General features: G+C 49.2%; 2 protein-coding genes across 2 annotated transcripts; one reads left to right on the top strand and one right to left on the bottom strand.

Annotated features, from left to right (window-relative positions):
- The first annotated feature begins 409 nt into the window (after positions 1-409).
- Positions 410-3247, top strand: LOC136520254 (zinc finger CCCH domain-containing protein 44-like). Its single transcript, XM_066513707.1, has 3 exons — positions 410-654; positions 1325-1385; positions 2120-3247. Exons 1-3 carry the CDS (start codon positions 582-584, stop codon positions 2904-2906), a joined length of 921 nt encoding a protein of 306 aa, XP_066369804.1. The 5' UTR covers positions 410-581; the 3' UTR covers positions 2907-3247.
- A 595-nt stretch (positions 3248-3842) lies between these two features.
- LOC136521929 (non-structural maintenance of chromosomes element 4 homolog A-like) lies at positions 3843-7903 on the bottom strand. Its single transcript, XM_066515702.1, has 7 exons — positions 7597-7903; positions 7393-7473; positions 6464-6704; positions 6288-6381; positions 5371-5587; positions 5176-5267; positions 3843-4795 (listed from the first exon to the last, which is right to left on the bottom strand). Exons 1-7 carry the CDS (start codon positions 7739-7741, stop codon positions 4421-4423), a joined length of 1245 nt encoding a protein of 414 aa, XP_066371799.1. The 5' UTR covers positions 7742-7903; the 3' UTR covers positions 3843-4420.
- Positions 7904-18048: the final 10145 nt, after the last annotated feature.

Here is an 18048-nt window from a genome sequence, read left to right as displayed (position 1 = left end):
GGTGGGGGCACGGGGCGCGGGGACCGGCGAGGGGACCGGCGCTGGCACGAGGCGTGGCGCGGCCGCGGTGGTGGCGCGGCGCGGGCGGCGGCAGCGGTACGCTGCTCGGGCGAGGGAGGTGCGAGAGAGAGGGAGAGGAAGAGAGAAAGGATCGGGGGCCATACGTAAGAGAGGCTCGGCGCAAGTAACCCTGGCGCCGAGCTCGGTGCCGAGCTGCCTGTTATGTAACCGCCACGTCTGCTTCGAGCCCAAAAGCTGATATCGAGACGTGCAAGCTCGGCGCCAGCAACGATGGTGCCGAGCTAAGAGTTCAGATTTTGAAATCTTAGCTCCAGAGACATATTTGTAATTTTTTTTGAAAAAAATAAAAAAAATCGGTCCTACTCCTACAGTCCTACCCCAACAGTTGCGGCTGCGCGTCTCTGGTTAGCTCGTGCCGTTGCGCTGCGGCAAAGCCTCCCCACCTCTCTCCTCCACCCGCCCGCTGCCCCCGCGGGAGCGAAACCCTAGCTAGGGTTCTGCCCGCCGCCACCGCCGCCGCCTTCGACCCAGACGCGGGCACCCTTTCCCGCGGGCCCGCCATGGACACCGGACGCAAGCGGACCGCGCCGGAGGCGGGCGCCAACGGCGCGGGCGGCCCCAAGCGCGCGAGAGGTGAGCAGCTTCGCTAGCTCTCTGGAATCTGGGTTGGCTGTTGCTTCACGGAAGGTTCGGCTCCGTAGGGGGGGGTTCTAGCTGCTCTTCGTTTGCCGGATCTGCGCACCGTCGTTCGCGGCTTGGCTGCGAACTGCGGGGATCCGTGGCTTTTGCTGCTGTTGCTGCAGGGGAGATCTGGGGTATTTGGGGCTTGGAGTGGCCTAGATATATTTTTCTTGTTTTCTGCGATTGGTTTCCGTGGGAGCCGATGGCTCGTTCTCGTTTAGGTTTACGCACGGGATTTTGCTCTTGGACGAAAATTTTGAGGTATGGACCTAGTGGACGTGCTAGATTGAGATGGCTGCTGTTCTGTTCGCATAGATCCTTCAGCTTTACTTTGTTGAACTTTTAGTGCTTCTTCGTTGGACTAGCTAGAATTGCCACTTTTAGTGCCTTCGGTGGTTTAAGCAAGTATTAATTTTCCAATAACAAAATCATTGGGGCATTGCTTATACTGGACGTTGTAGCAGCAGCATTGATTTTCTTTCTCGGCCTTTTAATGTAACACCCAGTGTTTCTTTAATGAATTATATCTATTTATTATATATTCATATTACTTTACCAAGCGACATGATTTAGTAAAGCAACACATTATTAATTGGCGGAAGTAATAAATTTGGTGTAACAGAATCGGAGACAACTCAAATGGGTGTAGGAAGCAAATCCAAGCCGTGCACCAAATTTTTCAGGTTCTAATCTAACTTAAAATGAACTCTCATCTGGTAACATCTGCTATCATTATTATGCTTTTATTTTTTTTAATTAAAATTTGTTATGTTACTGAATGCTGTGCTTGATGCTAACAAATGGGTCAGCCTAGATTCTGCTACAGGAGGGTTTTGTCTAATCATTGCTTAAGAACACTCATCGGAGTAAAAATTGGAATCTACTGCTGTTTATCACTGCGAAAACTGATGCAACAAGGGAACCTATTGCTCTATATCACTGAAAATCTGAACCATGCAACAATGGTTACAAGGAAACAAAACTTCCTCTCAAAAGGAACAATCAGTCAGTAACACCATGGAACAGGTCCATTTGAAGGAAATCATGAAGATTAGATTGAACATGGGGACTATATAATTCAATTCCTTGTGAATTGTACCACTTTGTTCAATTGCAGTTTCTTATCAATATGATGCAGCAGTAGTTTTGAACACCAATATCTTTGAAGCTTGATTATGAATGGCATTTTTATCAAGCATGATTTATAAAAAGATTAGTTCATATCATTTACTTAATTTTTATTCATTGCATATATATTTTTAGCAATTCATGTAGTGAGGTTATATTATCCAGCTGCATGTAACTTAATCTTTTTCATCAACATTGTTTGCATTTTTGTATCAACTAATATGACAGTCTGTAGGTTGTCAGATATATTTGCATGTTCTGTTGCTTATATGATGTTTTCAATGTGCAGCACGGCTGGTTGTCCCTTTGGTGCAAGTTGCCATTTTCTCCATAACTTCCCCGGTGGCTACCAGGCAGTTTCAAAGATGACCAACTTGGGTGGACCGCCTGTTCCAGCTCCACCAGGAAGAATGCCTATGGGACCTGGTGGCCCTGATGGGCCACCTTCACCTGCTGTGAAGACTCGCATGTGTAACAAGTACAACACTGCAGAAGGATGTAAATGGGGGAGCAAATGCCACTTTGCTCATGGAGAGAGGGAGCTTGGAAAGCCCCTGCAGATGGACAACTCGATGGGAGCTCCTCCAATGGGGCCAGGGCCCAACGGTCACTTCATGCCACCGCCAATGCCTCACCTAGACATGGTTCCTCCCTCCACATTCGGTGCTTCGGCCACAGCCAAGATCAGTGTCGATGCATCCCTTGCTGGCGCCATCATTGGGAAGGGTGGTACCAACACAAAGCATATATCCCGAGTGACTGGGGCCAAGTTAGCCATCCGGGATAATGAGGCTGATCCCAACCATAAAAACATTGAGCTCGAGGGAACATTTGACCAGATCAAGCACGCTAGCGCAATGGTCACAGAGTTGATTGTCCGCATCAGTGGTAAGGCGCCTGGCCCACAAGCCAAGAATAACCCAGGAGGCAGGGGGCCTGGTTCTCATGCTGGGGGTCCTGGAAGCAATTTCAAGACCAAGTTGTGTGAGAACTTCAACAAAGGCTCCTGCACCTTTGGAGACAGGTGCCACTTTGCCCATGGCGAAAGTGAGTTGCGCAAACCTGCTGCTGCTTGATATGTATGGTTATTGTGGCCTGTGGTGATTACTCTGCCTGTATGGCTGAAGAACACCAGAACCAAGGACGGTCGCCCATGGTGAAATGTACTGAACCTCATGCTGCCTGAGAGAGATCCTTTTCGTGGCTTGTATTTGATCTTACTGCTGTAACTCTCTTCGATAGAGATAAGCAATGGGGCCGTCTTCTAGGATTTGTAGGTTTGCCGTATTGGTCTCTCTTTATCTTCCCCTGCTTCTGAATCCTATTTTTGTACTGTTTCTTAGGCACTTTTGGCTGGCCGATGGTTGTGATTCCGTTGACTTGAGAATAGTTGCTATTGATGTTATCAGTTTGTGAATTCTTAATAGCTCTTTTGAAATCCGGATGTCGTTAGTGATGTTCTGAGGGTAATGATGAGATTGATTATCCTGGGTAATTTGCGTAGTGTTTGGACTAACCTGTTATGTATTGGTTATGATCTAGGATGTCCAGATGATGCTATGCAATTTATGTTCTAAACTAATTTAGTGCCAGATAATGTTCAGGATTTCTTAAGATTTACTCCCTCCATTCTAATTATAAGTCGTTTTAACTTTTTTGGTATATGAATTTTGTTATGTATCTAGACATACTTTATAATTAGATACATAGCAAAATAGATGTAAAAAAATATATTTAGCGATTTATAATTTGGAATGGAGGGGAGTATTAGTTAGCACCAGGACAGAGACTTTGAGATTTTAGTTAAGCGAACTAGGATCACATTCACAGGTGAACCGGACATGCATCTGTTTCCATCGATCGACGAAACACGTTATGTTGCACCAGATGCGTCTGTTTCCATTGACGAAACAAGCCTCAGTTCTGCTGATATGCTTCATGATCTGTTTCCATCGACGAAACGTCATGTAACAGCAGATGCGTCTGTTTCCATCGATGAAACAAGCCTCAGTTCTGCTGATATGCTTCATCAACATGCAGTAGAACAGCCGCAAATCAACGTTTCTCGACGACCTCAGTTTTCTGTTTATATGCTTCATCAGCATGCAGTAGAACAGACGCAAACCAAAGACGAAAACATGGTGCAGACGACGCAGACGAATGGGTCAAGCTCTCAAACCCTCAAACCATCGGTTCAGAAACAGAGCAAGAGACTGCAATTGGCCACCTGCATCAGCACCTTCAGCAGTTCACAGCACGAGCACCACAGACTAGTACTAGCGATTAGCGAAATTGTTCAACCCCCATAACGGACATTAAGCATCAGCACTGCAAGTCAACCGAAGCATCCAACATCTTGACTATGGTTACTTCGGGCCTAAGTACACCAGAAACTAACATTAAAAACACCTCCAAAACAATTGTGACGCCCAACCATTCCAAAAGCCACCACGACCCATGCTCAGTGGGGTGCTTTACCCAAATGCATCTAAGCTCTAAGGTAAGCTAAGCTAAGCTGAAGTAAGCTCGGTTGGCATTTCTACCTAGTACCTAGACATGTACACCATCAGCCACGAACTGGATCAGGGCATCAGCCGTCCTGGAACAGACGCCTGCGCTTGTACGTCAGGTTCATGTCCTTCCTCTCCTTTACCATCTTGTCTCCCATGACTTCCTCCGCTCCCGTTGCCACCATCTTCTCTCCCACAGCTTCAGTCACATCCATGGCAGCTACCATCTCATCTTCCATGGCGTCGTTCGCACCCATGGCTCCTTGTGCACCTGTCGCAATAATCTCATCTTGCAAGACCAGGTCTCGGTTCCTGCAGAGTTTCCTGATCGTTGTGCTTGGTGTGGCCAAGGGCACGTCGGCCTCAGTATGATTGTTTCCTCCCGAGTTGGCTACGGTCTCAGAGGACCGGTGCGGCATAAGCTCTTCCCCCTCTGGAACGACCCCTTTCATGAGCTGGAAAGGAAGGAAAGACATATCACATCAGATTACAATGCAAGTTTTTCTTTCAACAAAAGAATAACACAACTTATACAGTAGCCATTAATCAAGCATACAATGCTTTCTGCAGAAAAGTAACCAAAACTAATTCTCTATACAAAGATAATGACCAAACGAATTTTAAAATTTGATGTAAACTTGATACAGTTTTGCAATGTGTGCAAGTAGACTATTTTAGGAGAAAAAACATGGCCACACTAAATGATGAAATCAACTATATAAGATGAGTGTGCATAATTTTATTCTGTGATGATAATTCAATTGTGTCAGCGGACTGCCCATGACATCTGCTAGACTATGACAAATTGTTTCCTTGAAAGATACTGAAACAATACCTTCCAGTCTTTGAAATCAAATCGGAAGACAAAGTGGCTATAGACCACATTTCCTGAGGCAACATCACTAGCTGCAGGTGCATTCCTTGGATCTGTTGCAATCAAATAGTTAAATCAGGCACACTGGAGTCTAAGTACAGAACAAGTGAATAACCATGATATTGGAGCATAGAAGCAACCAAGCAACAGTCTTACAGACAAAATGATGTCCCTCATCATTCACTTTGATTTGAACTCTTCCATCTTTCACAAGGAATGACAAGGCAAATATGTTCTCCACTGTTTGAGCAAATGATGTCCTGTTTAAAATAAGGTGTTCCAGCCTTGCATTTTTCTTCCTCCTCAGGAGATCAAATATAGCAGACATATTCTTGTCAGTATCAGACTTTGTTTTCTCAGCTGGATCAGCAAGCTGCAGAATAAGGCAGTGTCAGATTGGCATGTTATCAGAAATTGAAAGATAAATCATCTGTGTCTATATGAGTTGGGAAAATATAAATGCTACAGGCAGCTACGTCCAAAAAATAGATTATGGTCTCCACCTTAATACATTCACCACAAAATGATTGCATAACAATATCATTAATGATAGAAATGTACTTGTGGTTCCAACATAATCAACTCTTCTGTGTATGTAGTAGTAGAGTGCCACAGCATATACTATAAGCATTATAAAGATTTTGTTTGTTTAGGCTGTACTTACTGGAAACATTTTCCTTAATCTTTAAAAAAATTGTTTGTTTGAAATAGAAACTAACAAATCTAAAACTATCTACTTACTTAATGAATAGTAAATCTGGAATGATAGAATACAAACACAAAAAAGAGAAGAAATTGGGTTAAGCTCTAGAATTCGTTAGATCATTCATCATTCAGTTGAGTAAAATGAAGAACAAACAAAAAAAGAAGGGAAAAATGCAAGTTCGACGGAGAAATTAGGTTCAAGTGTATAACTGATCAATTCACATGTATCCACAGGACATATATAGTGCAGCAAATAAACAGACCTATCAGTTTGACTAAATGTGATCCAATATGTACCCAAGCTACTATGAACAAAAAAAGATGACTACCACACCAGCATATCTTCCATTACACTAATCATAGGGTACCTGTTCAGGGCAAGCGCTTCCACGTGGCCTTGCAGTCCTCTTTTTCCTAACACAAACTCTTCGTGGCTTCACTTCTGTCTTCATGGGCCCAACCCTGTCAAACCATACAATTTTCAAATCCTTGAAATTAAAACAACCAAAGCTAACTTCAGAAAAAAAAACAGTGGATCCATTACATGGTGGCACATCCAGATGCCTTCATGAAAACATGTGAGGTAGCAAGCCCAAGACGAGCCCAGTCCAACGAAACATTCTCATCATTGGGACCTCTTTTCTTTCCAAATTTCTTCAACAGTGCAGCAATAAAATCAGAAGGTGTGATTCCCAGAACTGATTGGGACCTTACTGATGCTACTAAACTAGCAGTAAGGTCCAGCAGGGTTTCTGCGTCAGCTATTTGCTCCCTGGGCCTTTGAACTGCAGCAGAAAGACAGCGCACACTTAGTCTTTTAGTCAGATTTCTGCTAGCAGCATCAGTGATCAGTAAGCACTGTATGATATCAAAAGCTCAAAACCAGTAAGAATACAGCACAGTACTAAAGGGTTTGTTTCATGTCTTTGAGAAATAAATGCAGTTGATACGATTACAATTGAACATTTGACCATGAAAGAACTTCATCTATGTTATCCAATATGTTCAAAATTCAATAGCATTTTCCCTAAAATGGATGCAATATCAACCTTGTTAAATTACTGCAAAGTTCCCTGCGTTATCCCACTGAAATTATTTCCAAATAAGAGAGGGTGCAATTGACAAGCAACATTAACACAAAGTTCACGTGTTACCTACTTATTACACAGCATTTTACAAAATTCAGTTGCATGTTTCTTAGAAATGTGGTGATAGCATGACCATGTCAGTAACTCATTGTCAGATGATGGAGCACTCAAACAAAATCACTAAACAGAAATTAGATTACATTGCAGAAGTGTAAAGCACAGTAAGTCTCATCCTGTTAGAGGAAGACTTCACTCAAACGGGGCAGCTCAGTTAAAAATAACGGTTAAATTTGCCAACATGATGGTTGCCAGTATAAGCAGAAATATCACCACCCAAATCATGAAAATCGAGTTTCCACGAGCCAGCAAAAGCAGTCGCACTTACCATGCTGGTGCAGGCTCTCCACCTTGTTGATAATGGAGCAGAACTTATCAGAGTCCACGCTCGCCATGTCATCCTTCTCATCTGTACACAGAAACACAGCCGCACAAACATCCCCAAAATCAAACCCAGCCAACTGCCGAAACAGCGATCGGAAATTTAGAATCACTGAATCAGTGCGAGTTTCGCACGGCAACACGGCCGTACCGCTGATTAGGCCCTTCACGGCGAGGTACTGCGAGCGCAACAGCCGCCGATCGTCCACCGCCTGGGTCTCCTCCGCCTGCCCCTGCTGCTGCTGCGCCGGCGGCGGCGTCACCGGCTCCGGCTCCCTCGCTCCCGTGTTCGCCATTGCGCTGGCAAGCGAAGCACCGAGGCCTTCGACTTCCCAAACCCTAGGCTCCGACGAGGGCGAGAGAGAAGCTGCTGGTGGTGGTGGTTTTGGAGAATTTGGAGGCGGGGCGGTGTGCAGGGGAAGGAAGAGGAGGAAGGGGAACGGCGGAGGCAGCGAGGGCACAAGGGCCTCGGGAGTATTTGAACCGCCGCTCCACCTCCACCACCGAAAGCGTCCTGGAATTTACGCTCGGCTTTAACAGTCTGGCTGGATAGTGGACCCCAGAAGCGCGGTCGCCGGTATGGACCCAGTGTCAGTGGGCTTGCTGCGGTATTTGGTGGGTGGTTTTCGCGTAGGGGAAGCACCGGTTCATTCGAAAAGGTGGGAGAGTTCTCGGAGAGAATTGCGTGAGTCGTGATGGCAAGGTAGGCGTGGTCTAGGTGGACAAGGCTCTTGGTTGGCCTGTGGGACCAGGCTGTCAGGGAGAGGTTGGTTCATAGACGCGGACTAACCTCGCTTCGTCGTGTCATGCTGTGGGTTCCCGCCCGCGCCTCTACCTGTGCGCGTGCGCGCGATCGTGTTAACGCCGCTGCGCGGCGAAGGCGCTCGCGGAAAAATTTGGAGCGGGGGTAAATATTGAGAAATTTTTTTATTTGGTCCTGGTTTAAAGTTGTCTTTCTTTTTTAGCCCTGAAATAAAATTTCTTATTTATTTGGCCTCACTCAAAGTTTCATTTTCTAATTTGGTCTTACCGTGAGATCAGTCAAAGTTTGTCATTATTGAGTTGTCAGTTTTTATTGAACAGATAGAAATACCCCTAACTGAATCTGTGTCTCTCATTTCTCTTCTATCTCGACCTCTCGATCTCGTCTCTGTCCCTTCTCGCATCCGAGCCCGCTCTCTTCTTCTGAAACAAAAAAGGAACCCTAACCCTAGGTATTGTGGGGCGACGATCAGGGCGCGCACAGCAGGCAGCTGGGCGGGCACGCGGCGGCCTGGGGTCGCAGCGGCCAGGGCGCACGACTGCCTGGGGTCGCGGCGGCTAGGGCGCGCGGCGACCAGGGGGGCATGCGGCGACCAGGGGGCGCGGTGGCCAGAGCGCGCGGCGACCAGGGGGCGCGGTGGCCAGGGCGCGCGGCTTCCTGGGATCCCGGCGGCCAGGGCGCGTGGCTTCCTGGGGTCGCGACGGCCTGGGGTCATAGTGGCCAGGGCGTGCGGCCTGGGTGCATGGCCTCGACTTCGGCTCTCTGTGTGCCAGTGGCCTGCGACGCCAGCACGGGTTGAATGGAGCCCGACGAAGGTGCAGACGAGGACCTAGACATTGGAGAAGGTGGTGCATGTGCAGTACAGGCAGATTGGCTTAAAGGGTGAGTTAACAATCATCGACTCTGATTTGTGTGTTTGTATCGATGACTTAAGTTTACAGTTACTTTGCTCACGGGATGGATCCTAAATCCACTTTTATGCTAAACTTTAAACATCTTGGTAATCCAAAGAAAGCTAGGATGGATCTGAGATGTTTTTGTTTTGAGAAAATTATGGATAGTGACAGAACAAATTTAAAGCACTTAATTCAATCAATCATAGAGCAATATCCACCCGGTTACATGGAAGTTCCTCATCTTCAATATCATGACCATGTTTTGAAAAACTTTCCAGAAGTTAAAACAGACCAAGACTTGATGTTAATGTTTGAGAGACACATGAATACAAAGGTAGACTATGTAACCAATAACTTAGCTGAGAGCTTCAATACTTGGATTAAGGAACACTAGTCTCTAAATTTGGATGATTTCTTGGACAAAATTAGGCAATTGCTTATGACCAAATGGAACCAAAGAAGAAAAATCTCAAGGAAGCTAGATGGCTTGATTCTCTCATGTATAATTAAGAAATTGAATGAACAGAGCAGGGAGTTGGAGTTGGAAGTTAAGGAATGCTCAGAGGAAGTGGGAGAAGTTACTACATTGGGGGATAGTTGCTTTCGGTTTGTGGTAAACTTGCTTGATAGAACATGTTCTTGTACGCAATGGCAGGTTTCTGGAATTCCACGTTGAAAGTGCATCTAGCCCTTTAGTGGTTTTTGGATGATTGAATGACAACGTGATTAAAGGTTTAAGCCGTTTGCTAAGTGTGAATAGGTAATAGGTTATCTCACAGGTACTTAATGAAAGCCAAAATGATGTGTTGTTGTATAAACAATCTATTTCAAGTATAAGACAACAATGCAAATGGAATTCATGTAAAGGCTTATTTATTATGGGATTTCTATATACTATATGAAAGCAAGCTCGTAAGAATTAATTATTAAGACATGAGGGATTGCATATGGAATGGTCTCATATTTGAAGCTTGCTAAATTGAAATAAAAAATGTAACAATACAAATGAATGGATGATTCAACACAAGATATGACTTGATGGCTTGAGATGGTGAAGATAGCAAGGAAAGGCTTCGAGATACTAAGCAAGGGTGAAGGGCAAGCGACGGCTTGGCGACCGAAGAACCTAGCTAGGGTGAAGAAGGAAGTACTTGCATTTAGTCGAGGTATTAATCAAGCTATGATGGTCATGTGAATATGGAGGATCAAATCACCATTGGAGTGTTTGATGGAAGTGACTTGATACATTTAGGATTATTCAAATTTGATGAATGGAATCAAGTCACGTGCTCAAGATGGCTATGCTCAAGTACAAAGATCAATATCAACATGTTGGCAACCTCACTTGATGAAGATTAAAAGAGACGGCATCAATTCCAAAGAGATCAACTCAAGTGGTATAAATTCGTTTTTCATTTGATCTTGAGTTTAATAGGAATACCGTACTATTAAGAGGGATGCATCATGTTGATAGATAATGTTTCATAAGTGCTCAAGCCAACCCATGTGTGTTTTGAGTGTTTGAGAGACAAAAGAGCTAACTTGTTTTTTGCTGGTCTGGCAATACCGGACTTTGCCCAGCAATGACAATATTGTTGATCTCGGGTTGGTTTGTCAGGAGTTTCGGCAATGGTCGGGAGTTCTGACATCTCGTGCTTAACTGACTTGGAGAGTTCACTGTGGTGGTCATACCGGACGTGTTCGGTATGGACGGCCAGAAGCCAACGACTATTTTTCAAATGCCTTGAGGGTCGGGAGTTCCGACGGTCGGAAGTTTCGGCATGCATCGGGAGTTTTGACACCTCACATACTTTAACTCAGTTACCATAGTTTTCAAATGTGTTGAGGGTCGAGAGTTCTGATGTAAGTTGGGAGTTCCGACGGTCGAAAGTTCCGGCATTCATCGGGAGTTCTGACGCCTCACAACGTTACTGTAACTCAGTTACCGTTGGCGCAGTTGTCGGGTTCATAAACCCAGGGTCCCTTAGAGACCGGCTTCCACACCAAGGCTCGGCCCAAGAGTCTAATTACAATAGGCCGGAAGGATGGCCTAGTCGCCAACCAGAAGGTCTGGACCAAAAGAAGCGGTGCCCGCTCGTCGACCCCTTTGGCCCACCACTCCGATCGGAGCACTCGCTTCAGCCTCCCGACGCCTCCGAACGCCCTCTCCGATCAGAAGGCCTGGCCCAAAGTGATACTTCTGACTCTGACCCCATGTCTCTTTGACCGGGGCTCATGGGAATCCTGCTCACCGCTCTTCTTCGACCGGCACACTCAGAGCTGACTGGAGCCATCCGACCAGGGACGCCCGCTCGGTAGGAACTAGGAGACGTATGGGGAAAAGCAAGGCAAGGCTCACAAGTCAAAACATATCTGCTCGGTAGGCAAGGAGCAGTAGGATGCTCCATGCGGGTCATGCCAACTCCGTCACGAATGATGGACCTAGATTTCACTCGAACATATCCGATAAGAGCTCCCCAAACCCATCACTCGAGCCATCGAGACGGGAACGCTAATGCATTTCTTGTCCAAACGACGGAAGACTGGTTCCGTCTCGCCCAACCTTTGAGGGCTAGGCTCTACCTTGCCTGACCCCCGATGGCTAGGCTCCACCTCACCCAACGTCCGAGGGTGGGCTCCGCCTCGCTCGATGGCCAAGGGCCCCCTCCACCTCGCCCGATGATCGAGGGCAGACTACGCCTCGCCTGACGGCTGAGGGCAGACTCCGCCTCACCCGACGAGTACACCCTGCGCCTTCATAAAGATGAGCACAGGGTATGACATGACATTCGAGTCAAACACAGCACCAAGGACCATGCCCTACGCCGTGGTAGGAAAGTACCACCAGGGTACGATGGGATGGGCGCTTTAGACTATTTTGGCATGGCAGAGTCCGAATAGTGTTGTAGGCGCTGCCTTCAGCCCTTGGACACGGAACCTGACATAGACATACGACAACCACTATAGCTAGGAAGAGACTCATGCCCTCTACAGTGACGGGTGTACTGTCACCACGCCATCCGCTCCCCATAGAGCCATAGGTAAACACCCTTGTCCAACACGCTGCCCGAAAGGGTGGGACGGGACGTGGCCACTTGCTGATCTGGTAAGGGCATGGCGTCGCCAGGACATGGGCACCCGGCGAACGTGTCAATCCCTAACACCGTCTGGCCGTATCAGCAAGGCTAGCTCAGCGGAAAAGGAGGACCCAACACCTTCGAAGGGGCTTCTTGGCCTCTAGTTTTTCTCCCATCTGTAAGCCCTGCTCCCCCTTGATCTATAAAAGGGAGGGCAGGGCCCCCCACTAAAGGGGGACACTTGACAGATATGTTGAACACACAACGCTTCACACATAGCTGAGCAGCGACCAAGCTCTCGGTGACCTTTTCGATCATTCCATCAGAGACTTGGGACTCGTCCCTCTCTCAACTGTTTGTACCCCCTACTACGAACCATTTTCGGTATTAATAACACGAGCAGCAGCAGCAAACTGGACGTAGAGACATTCAGCCCGAACTAGTATAAACCTTGTGTCCTTTAGTGCACCATCCGGGCCTAACGCGCAATAATCATAAATTTACTAGCCGGTGTTTGCTCGAAACACCGACAGTTGGCATGCCAGGTAGGGGCCTTTACGCATTCCAAATCAGGCCTCGGATGGCAAACCACGCAATCAGCTGGGTTCCGGGCGCACACGTGCGTTTCGGTGACCTAGACTTCATTGTCACACTAGGAGGAGAGTTGGCGCTGGCCCACGCGGCCGTCCAGTCTTTTCCCTCCGACAACGTCAACAACAGGAGGCTTGAGCACTAGCCCAGCTTCTCCCTTGGACCACAGCCGTCCAGGGAGAACCCACACCGCCTCACCCTCTCTCCAGAACACTCCACACGGAGTGCCCCGACCACGTTTCTATTCGATCTCCGTAATGCCGCGGCAACCGTTAGCCACCTTCTGGCACAACACATGATCCTATCCCCCTCGAACAATGAGTTCATAGGGATGATCGAAAGCGCTACGGAATCCCTCCATGGCCTCCTCACAGAGGGGCTGGGGTCGGACTCTGACTCTGACTCTAGCAGGGGAAGCCATCATCCCTCCCAGGAATGTTTCACGACGGAAACCTCCAAAGGACACATCAAAAGCGTCTCCATGGAGGAGACTACCCCGGGAGGCGACCATGGCAGCGTAACCGAGAGAGGGATAGCCGCCCCACCTCATGTTGGGGTGGAATAGCTAAGAGCCCGAAAGCGGGAGATAGACGAGGCCGGACAACAACTTGTCCAGGAGTATGAGAAGATCGACGAGGAGATCAGGCGCCGCGGAGATGGAGGGCACGCGCGCGTCGTGGCCCGTGACGTAAACCAAAGGATCATCGCCGATGATGAAACCCTTCCTCACTTTGCTTGGGCAAGCCAGAACATCGCCACCGCAACGGCCTTGCTCTGTGGCCTTCCATAGGCTACGATGCCCGAGGATCGCCGGGCCCACCGTGAAATCCGCTCATTACTTGAGCATGCGGCAGCACAATAGGCGGAGAGCTTGTTGTCTTGGCGACACGAGCCCGACACCAACTAGCGTACGCCCTTGGCATATCCCGCCAAGGACGCATCCGTCCACCAGGCGCTGCAAGGCGACGGGCAGCGTGCTGCAATCCCAGTGCATCAACATCTCGGCCACAACCGCAACACACGCAGCACCCTCGATGCCCACAGACACGCCTACAGCGACCTAGGGAAGGAGCCTACCGTGGCTATCATCCTCGACGCGGTGGACGCTACGATAGCGGTGAGGACCAAAGCCTGAGCCCCAGCCTGCTAGGCCCTCAGGCCTTCGGTCGGCACATCCTCAATGCTGCGTTCCCACCAAGGTATCGACCACCTACCAACATCCCTAAGTACTCCAGGGAGACAAACCCCGGGCTTTGGCTCGAAGACTATCAGCTTGCCTGTCAAGCCGGTGGTGCAGATAATGACAACTTCATTATCTGCAACCTTCCACTGTTCTTGGCTGATTCAGCTGGGGCATGGTTGGAACACCTACCGTCCAACGCAATCTAGAGTTGGGCGGATCTAAAGGAGATCTTCGTGGGAAACTTCTAGGGCACGTACAAATGCCCTAGGAACCTATGGGACCTCAAGAACTATTGCTAGAAGGCTGGTGAGACCCTTCGCGGGTACATCTGGCGCTTCTCCTGGTAGTGCAACGAGCTTCCCAACATCACCGACGCCGACGTGATAGGAGCCTTCCTATCCGGAACCACCTGCGAGTCCTTGGTTCATAAGCTAGGACGCAAGGGCCAGTGGACCACCAAGGAGCTCTTGGACATCACCACCAGCCACGCCTCAGGAGAAGAGGTGGTCAGAGCGATCTTCGATCGCCTCGAAGGCAAGGCAAGGCAGGACGAGGGTGTCGGCGAAGGCACCTCTAATCGTTCCACCAAAAGAAAAAACAAGAAGCAATGACGCGAGGACCCACTCGTGGGTGTCGGCGAAGGCACCTCTAATCGTTCCGCCAAAAGAAAAAACAAGAAGCAATGACGTGAGGACCCACTCGTGGCTACTGCTGACTGCAAGGGTGGTCAGAAGCCCATGGAGGGCGCTCTGAACCACTTCGAGAAAATGCTCGAGGGGCCGTGCCTGAACCACGCCTTCCCCATAAAGCATCTGCTCAAGGACTATGGCCTCATGCGGAAGTTCTTGGCCAGAAGCGCCAACAAGGGGGAGCAGGGGAAAGAGCCTGCCCCCACTACCGACGATGCCGAGGAAAAGGACGGTGGCTTTCCAACGCCAGACATCTGCCTCATGATCTTCGGAGGATGAATGGCCAATGACTCCAAACATCGTCAGAAGGTCGCACGCCACCAAGTCTACACCGCCCAACCAGCCACACCTCTTTTTATCTGGTGGTCGGAGTTCGCCATAACTTTCGATCGGACCAACCATCCGGACGCCATCCCGCACTCGAGAAGGTATCCGCTTGTCATTGACCCAATCGTCGGCCCAAAGCACCTCACCAAAGTTCTGATGGACGGAGGCAGCGGCCTCAACATCATGTATGCAAAGACGCTCGACGTAATGGGCGTCGACCGAACGCACCTCCGCCCGATCCGAGTGCCTTTCCATGGCGTCATCCCTGGAAAGCAGGCCATGCCACTCAGACAGATCGATCTGCTCATGACCTTTGGGGATCAGTTCAATTACAGGACTGAGACCCTCAGCTTCAAGGTAGTAGGGTTCCCTGAAACCTTCCACGCCATCCTGGGACGTCCATGCTACGCGAAGTTCATGGCCATCCCCAACTATACCCACCTCAAGCTGAAGATGCTAGGCCCACATGGGGTCATCACCATCGGCACCTCCTTCTAGAGGGCCTACGAGTGCGAGGTTGAGTGTTGCGGCCACGCCACAGCAATCATCGCCTCCGGGGAACTCGTCGCCCTCAAGGAGGAGGTCGCCGAAGAAGCGCTCGACGCGAAGAAATCAACCGGGTCGTTCAAATCGGTAGAGGGCTCCAAGGAGGTCCTCATAGACCCTAGCAGCTCTGAGGGTAAAATGGTATGCATTGGTACCGCGCTCTTCTCTGAATAGGAAAGCGCGCTCGTCGACTTCCTCTGTGACAACAAAGACATCTTTGCGTGGAAACCCTCAGATATGCCAGGCATCCCGAGGGAGGTCACCGAGCATACCTTGAAAATCCACCCAGGCTCCAAGTCGGTGAAGCAACACCTACGCCGCTTCGACGAGGAAAAGCGTAGGGCCATCGGTGAAGAGATAGCAAAATTATTGGCCGCCGGATTCATCAGGGAAGTACACCACCCAGAGTGGTTAGCAAATCCCATTCTTGTACGAAAGAAGAGCGGGAAATGGAGGATGTGTGTCGACTACACGGGTCTCAACAAGGCGTGCCCAAAGGACCCATTTCCTTTACCCCGCATAGACCAAATAGTCGACTCTACCTCAGGGTGCGAAACCCTCAGCTTCCTTAACGCGTACTCCGGCTACCACCAAATCGTGATGAAAGAGTCCGACCAACTCGCGACGTCTTTTATCACCCCCTTCGGATCATTCTACTACATCTCAATGGCGTTTGGTCTGAAAAATGTTGGGGCCACTTACCAGTGCTGTATGCTCAATTGCTTCGGGGACCTCATCGGGCGGACCGTTGAGGCCTACATCGACGACATCGTAGTTAAGTCCAAATAGGCTGACCACCTTGTCGCCGATCTTGAGCAAACCTTTGCGAAACTCTGGGCAAATTGCATCAAACTCAATCCTAAGAAATGTGTTTTTGGGGTCTCGAGGGGCCTGTTGCTCGGCTTCATCGTCTCCGAGCGTGGCATCGAAGCCAACCCAGAGAAAATCTCAGCCATCACAAGGATGGGCCCGATCTAGAACATAAAGGGGGTTCAACGGGTCGCAGGGTGCCTCGCCGCCCTTAGCCAATTCATCTCACGCCTCGGCAAACAAGGACTGCCCCTTTATCGACTCTTGAAGAAAGACGACCGCTTCAAGTGGACAGGCGAGGCCTAGGAGGTGCTTGACATGGTCAAGTTACTTCTAACAAAACCCCCGGTCCTAGTTCCTCTGAGCGATGGAGAATCCCCCTGCTGTACATAGTGGCCACCACACAAGTGGTCAGCGCCGCCCTAGTGGTAGAGCGGGAAGAAGAGGGACACGCCCTCAAGGTGCAGCACCCTATGTACTTCATCAGCAAGGTACTATCCGACTCAAAAACCCGCTACTCCCAAATCCAGAAACTCCTATACGCCATCCTCATCACCAAGAGGAAGCTACGCCATTACTTCGAGTCACACCCTATGACTGTCGTAACATCATTCCCCCTTGGTGAGGTTGTCCATAGCCAGGATGCCATAGGAAGAACAATGAAGTGGGCACTCGAGCTAATGGATCAAGGCATCGCGTATGCCCCCTGAACTACGATCAAGTCCTAGGTGCTGGCTGACTTCATCACAAAGTGGATCGAGGTCCAGATGCCATCGGCGGTCATCGATCAAGAGTACTGGATGATGTACTTTGATGGGTCGCTGATGAAGAAGGGCACCGGCATGGGGCTGGTCTTCGTATCACCCCTCGAGGTCCGCATGAGGTACATGATTCAGCTCTATTTTCACTCATCAAATAATGTGGCCGAATATGAGGCACTTGTCAATGGCCTATGCATCGCCATCGAGCTGGGCATCCGACGCCTCGACATTTGAGGTGACTCTCAGCTGGTCATTAACCAAGTCATGAAGGAGTCCAACTACCACGACGCCAAGATGGCTACGTACTGCCAAGAAGTTCGACGGCTGGAGGACAAGTTCGATGGCCTCAAACTTAATCACGTCCCGAGGCGCCTTAATGAGGTGGCCGACGCACTCATGAAGGCAGCATTCGGTCAAGAGCTAGTGCTAATGGGCGTCTTCACCAGCGACCAACACAAACCCTTGGTGCGCTACAAAGGGTTGGAACAGGCCGAAGATGGCCCGTCTGATCTGGCCCTAAGGGCTGATCCGCCGACTGCTCCGTCCGACTTTGAGGTCATGGAGCTTGAAGAGGATCCAACTACAGAGCCTGACCCTCTAGATGACTAGAGAATGCCCTACCTCAACTACCTCCACCACAACACACTGCCGATGGACAAGACATAAGCTCGACGGCTCACACGTCGCGCCAAGTCTTTCGTTCTTGTAGACGGAGCCACACCAGGATCCTGCAGCTCTACATCCCCAGCAAACAGGGAAGACTTCTGCTGAGTGACATCCATGGTGGGATCTGCAGTCACCATGCCACGCCAAGGATGTTGGTTGGAAACGCATTCCGATAGGGCTTCTACTGGCCCACTATAGTAGCCGACGCCGAGCAAATCGTACGCACCTGCGAAGGGTGCTAGTACTACGCTCGGCAGACTCACCTCCTGACCCAGGCACTCCATATGATCCCCA

This window comes from Miscanthus floridulus, chromosome 18 (genome assembly GCF_019320115.1).
Source record: "Miscanthus floridulus cultivar M001 chromosome 18, ASM1932011v1, whole genome shotgun sequence".
NCBI classification, from domain to species: Eukaryota; Viridiplantae; Streptophyta; class Magnoliopsida; order Poales; family Poaceae; genus Miscanthus; species Miscanthus floridulus.
This window is presented reverse-complemented; position numbering and strand designations above follow the sequence as displayed.

Excerpts from the sequence above, each read along its gene's own strand:
- LOC136520254 (XM_066513707.1), top strand. The coding sequence starts at position 582 with ATGGACACCGGACGCAAGCGGACCGCGCCGGAGGCGGGCGCCAACGGC. Across the intron at positions 655-1,324 it reads CGGCCCCAAGCGCGCGAGAG|AATCGGAGACAACTCAAATG; the intron begins GTGAGCAGCTTC and ends TTGGTGTAACAG. Across the intron at positions 1,386-2,119 it reads CCGTGCACCAAATTTTTCAG|CACGGCTGGTTGTCCCTTTG; the intron begins GTTCTAATCTAA and ends TTCAATGTGCAG.
- LOC136521929 (XM_066515702.1), bottom strand. The coding sequence starts at position 7,741 with ATGGCGAACACGGGAGCGAGGGAGCCGGAGCCGGTGACGCCGCCGCCG. Across the intron at positions 5,588-6,287 it reads GAAGCGCTTGCCCTGAACAG|CTTGCTGATCCAGCTGAGAA; the intron begins GTACCCTATGAT and ends CTTATTCTGCAG. Across the intron at positions 5,268-5,370 it reads TGAGGGACATCATTTTGTCT|ATCCAAGGAATGCACCTGCA; the intron begins GTAAGACTGTTG and ends TGATTGCAACAG.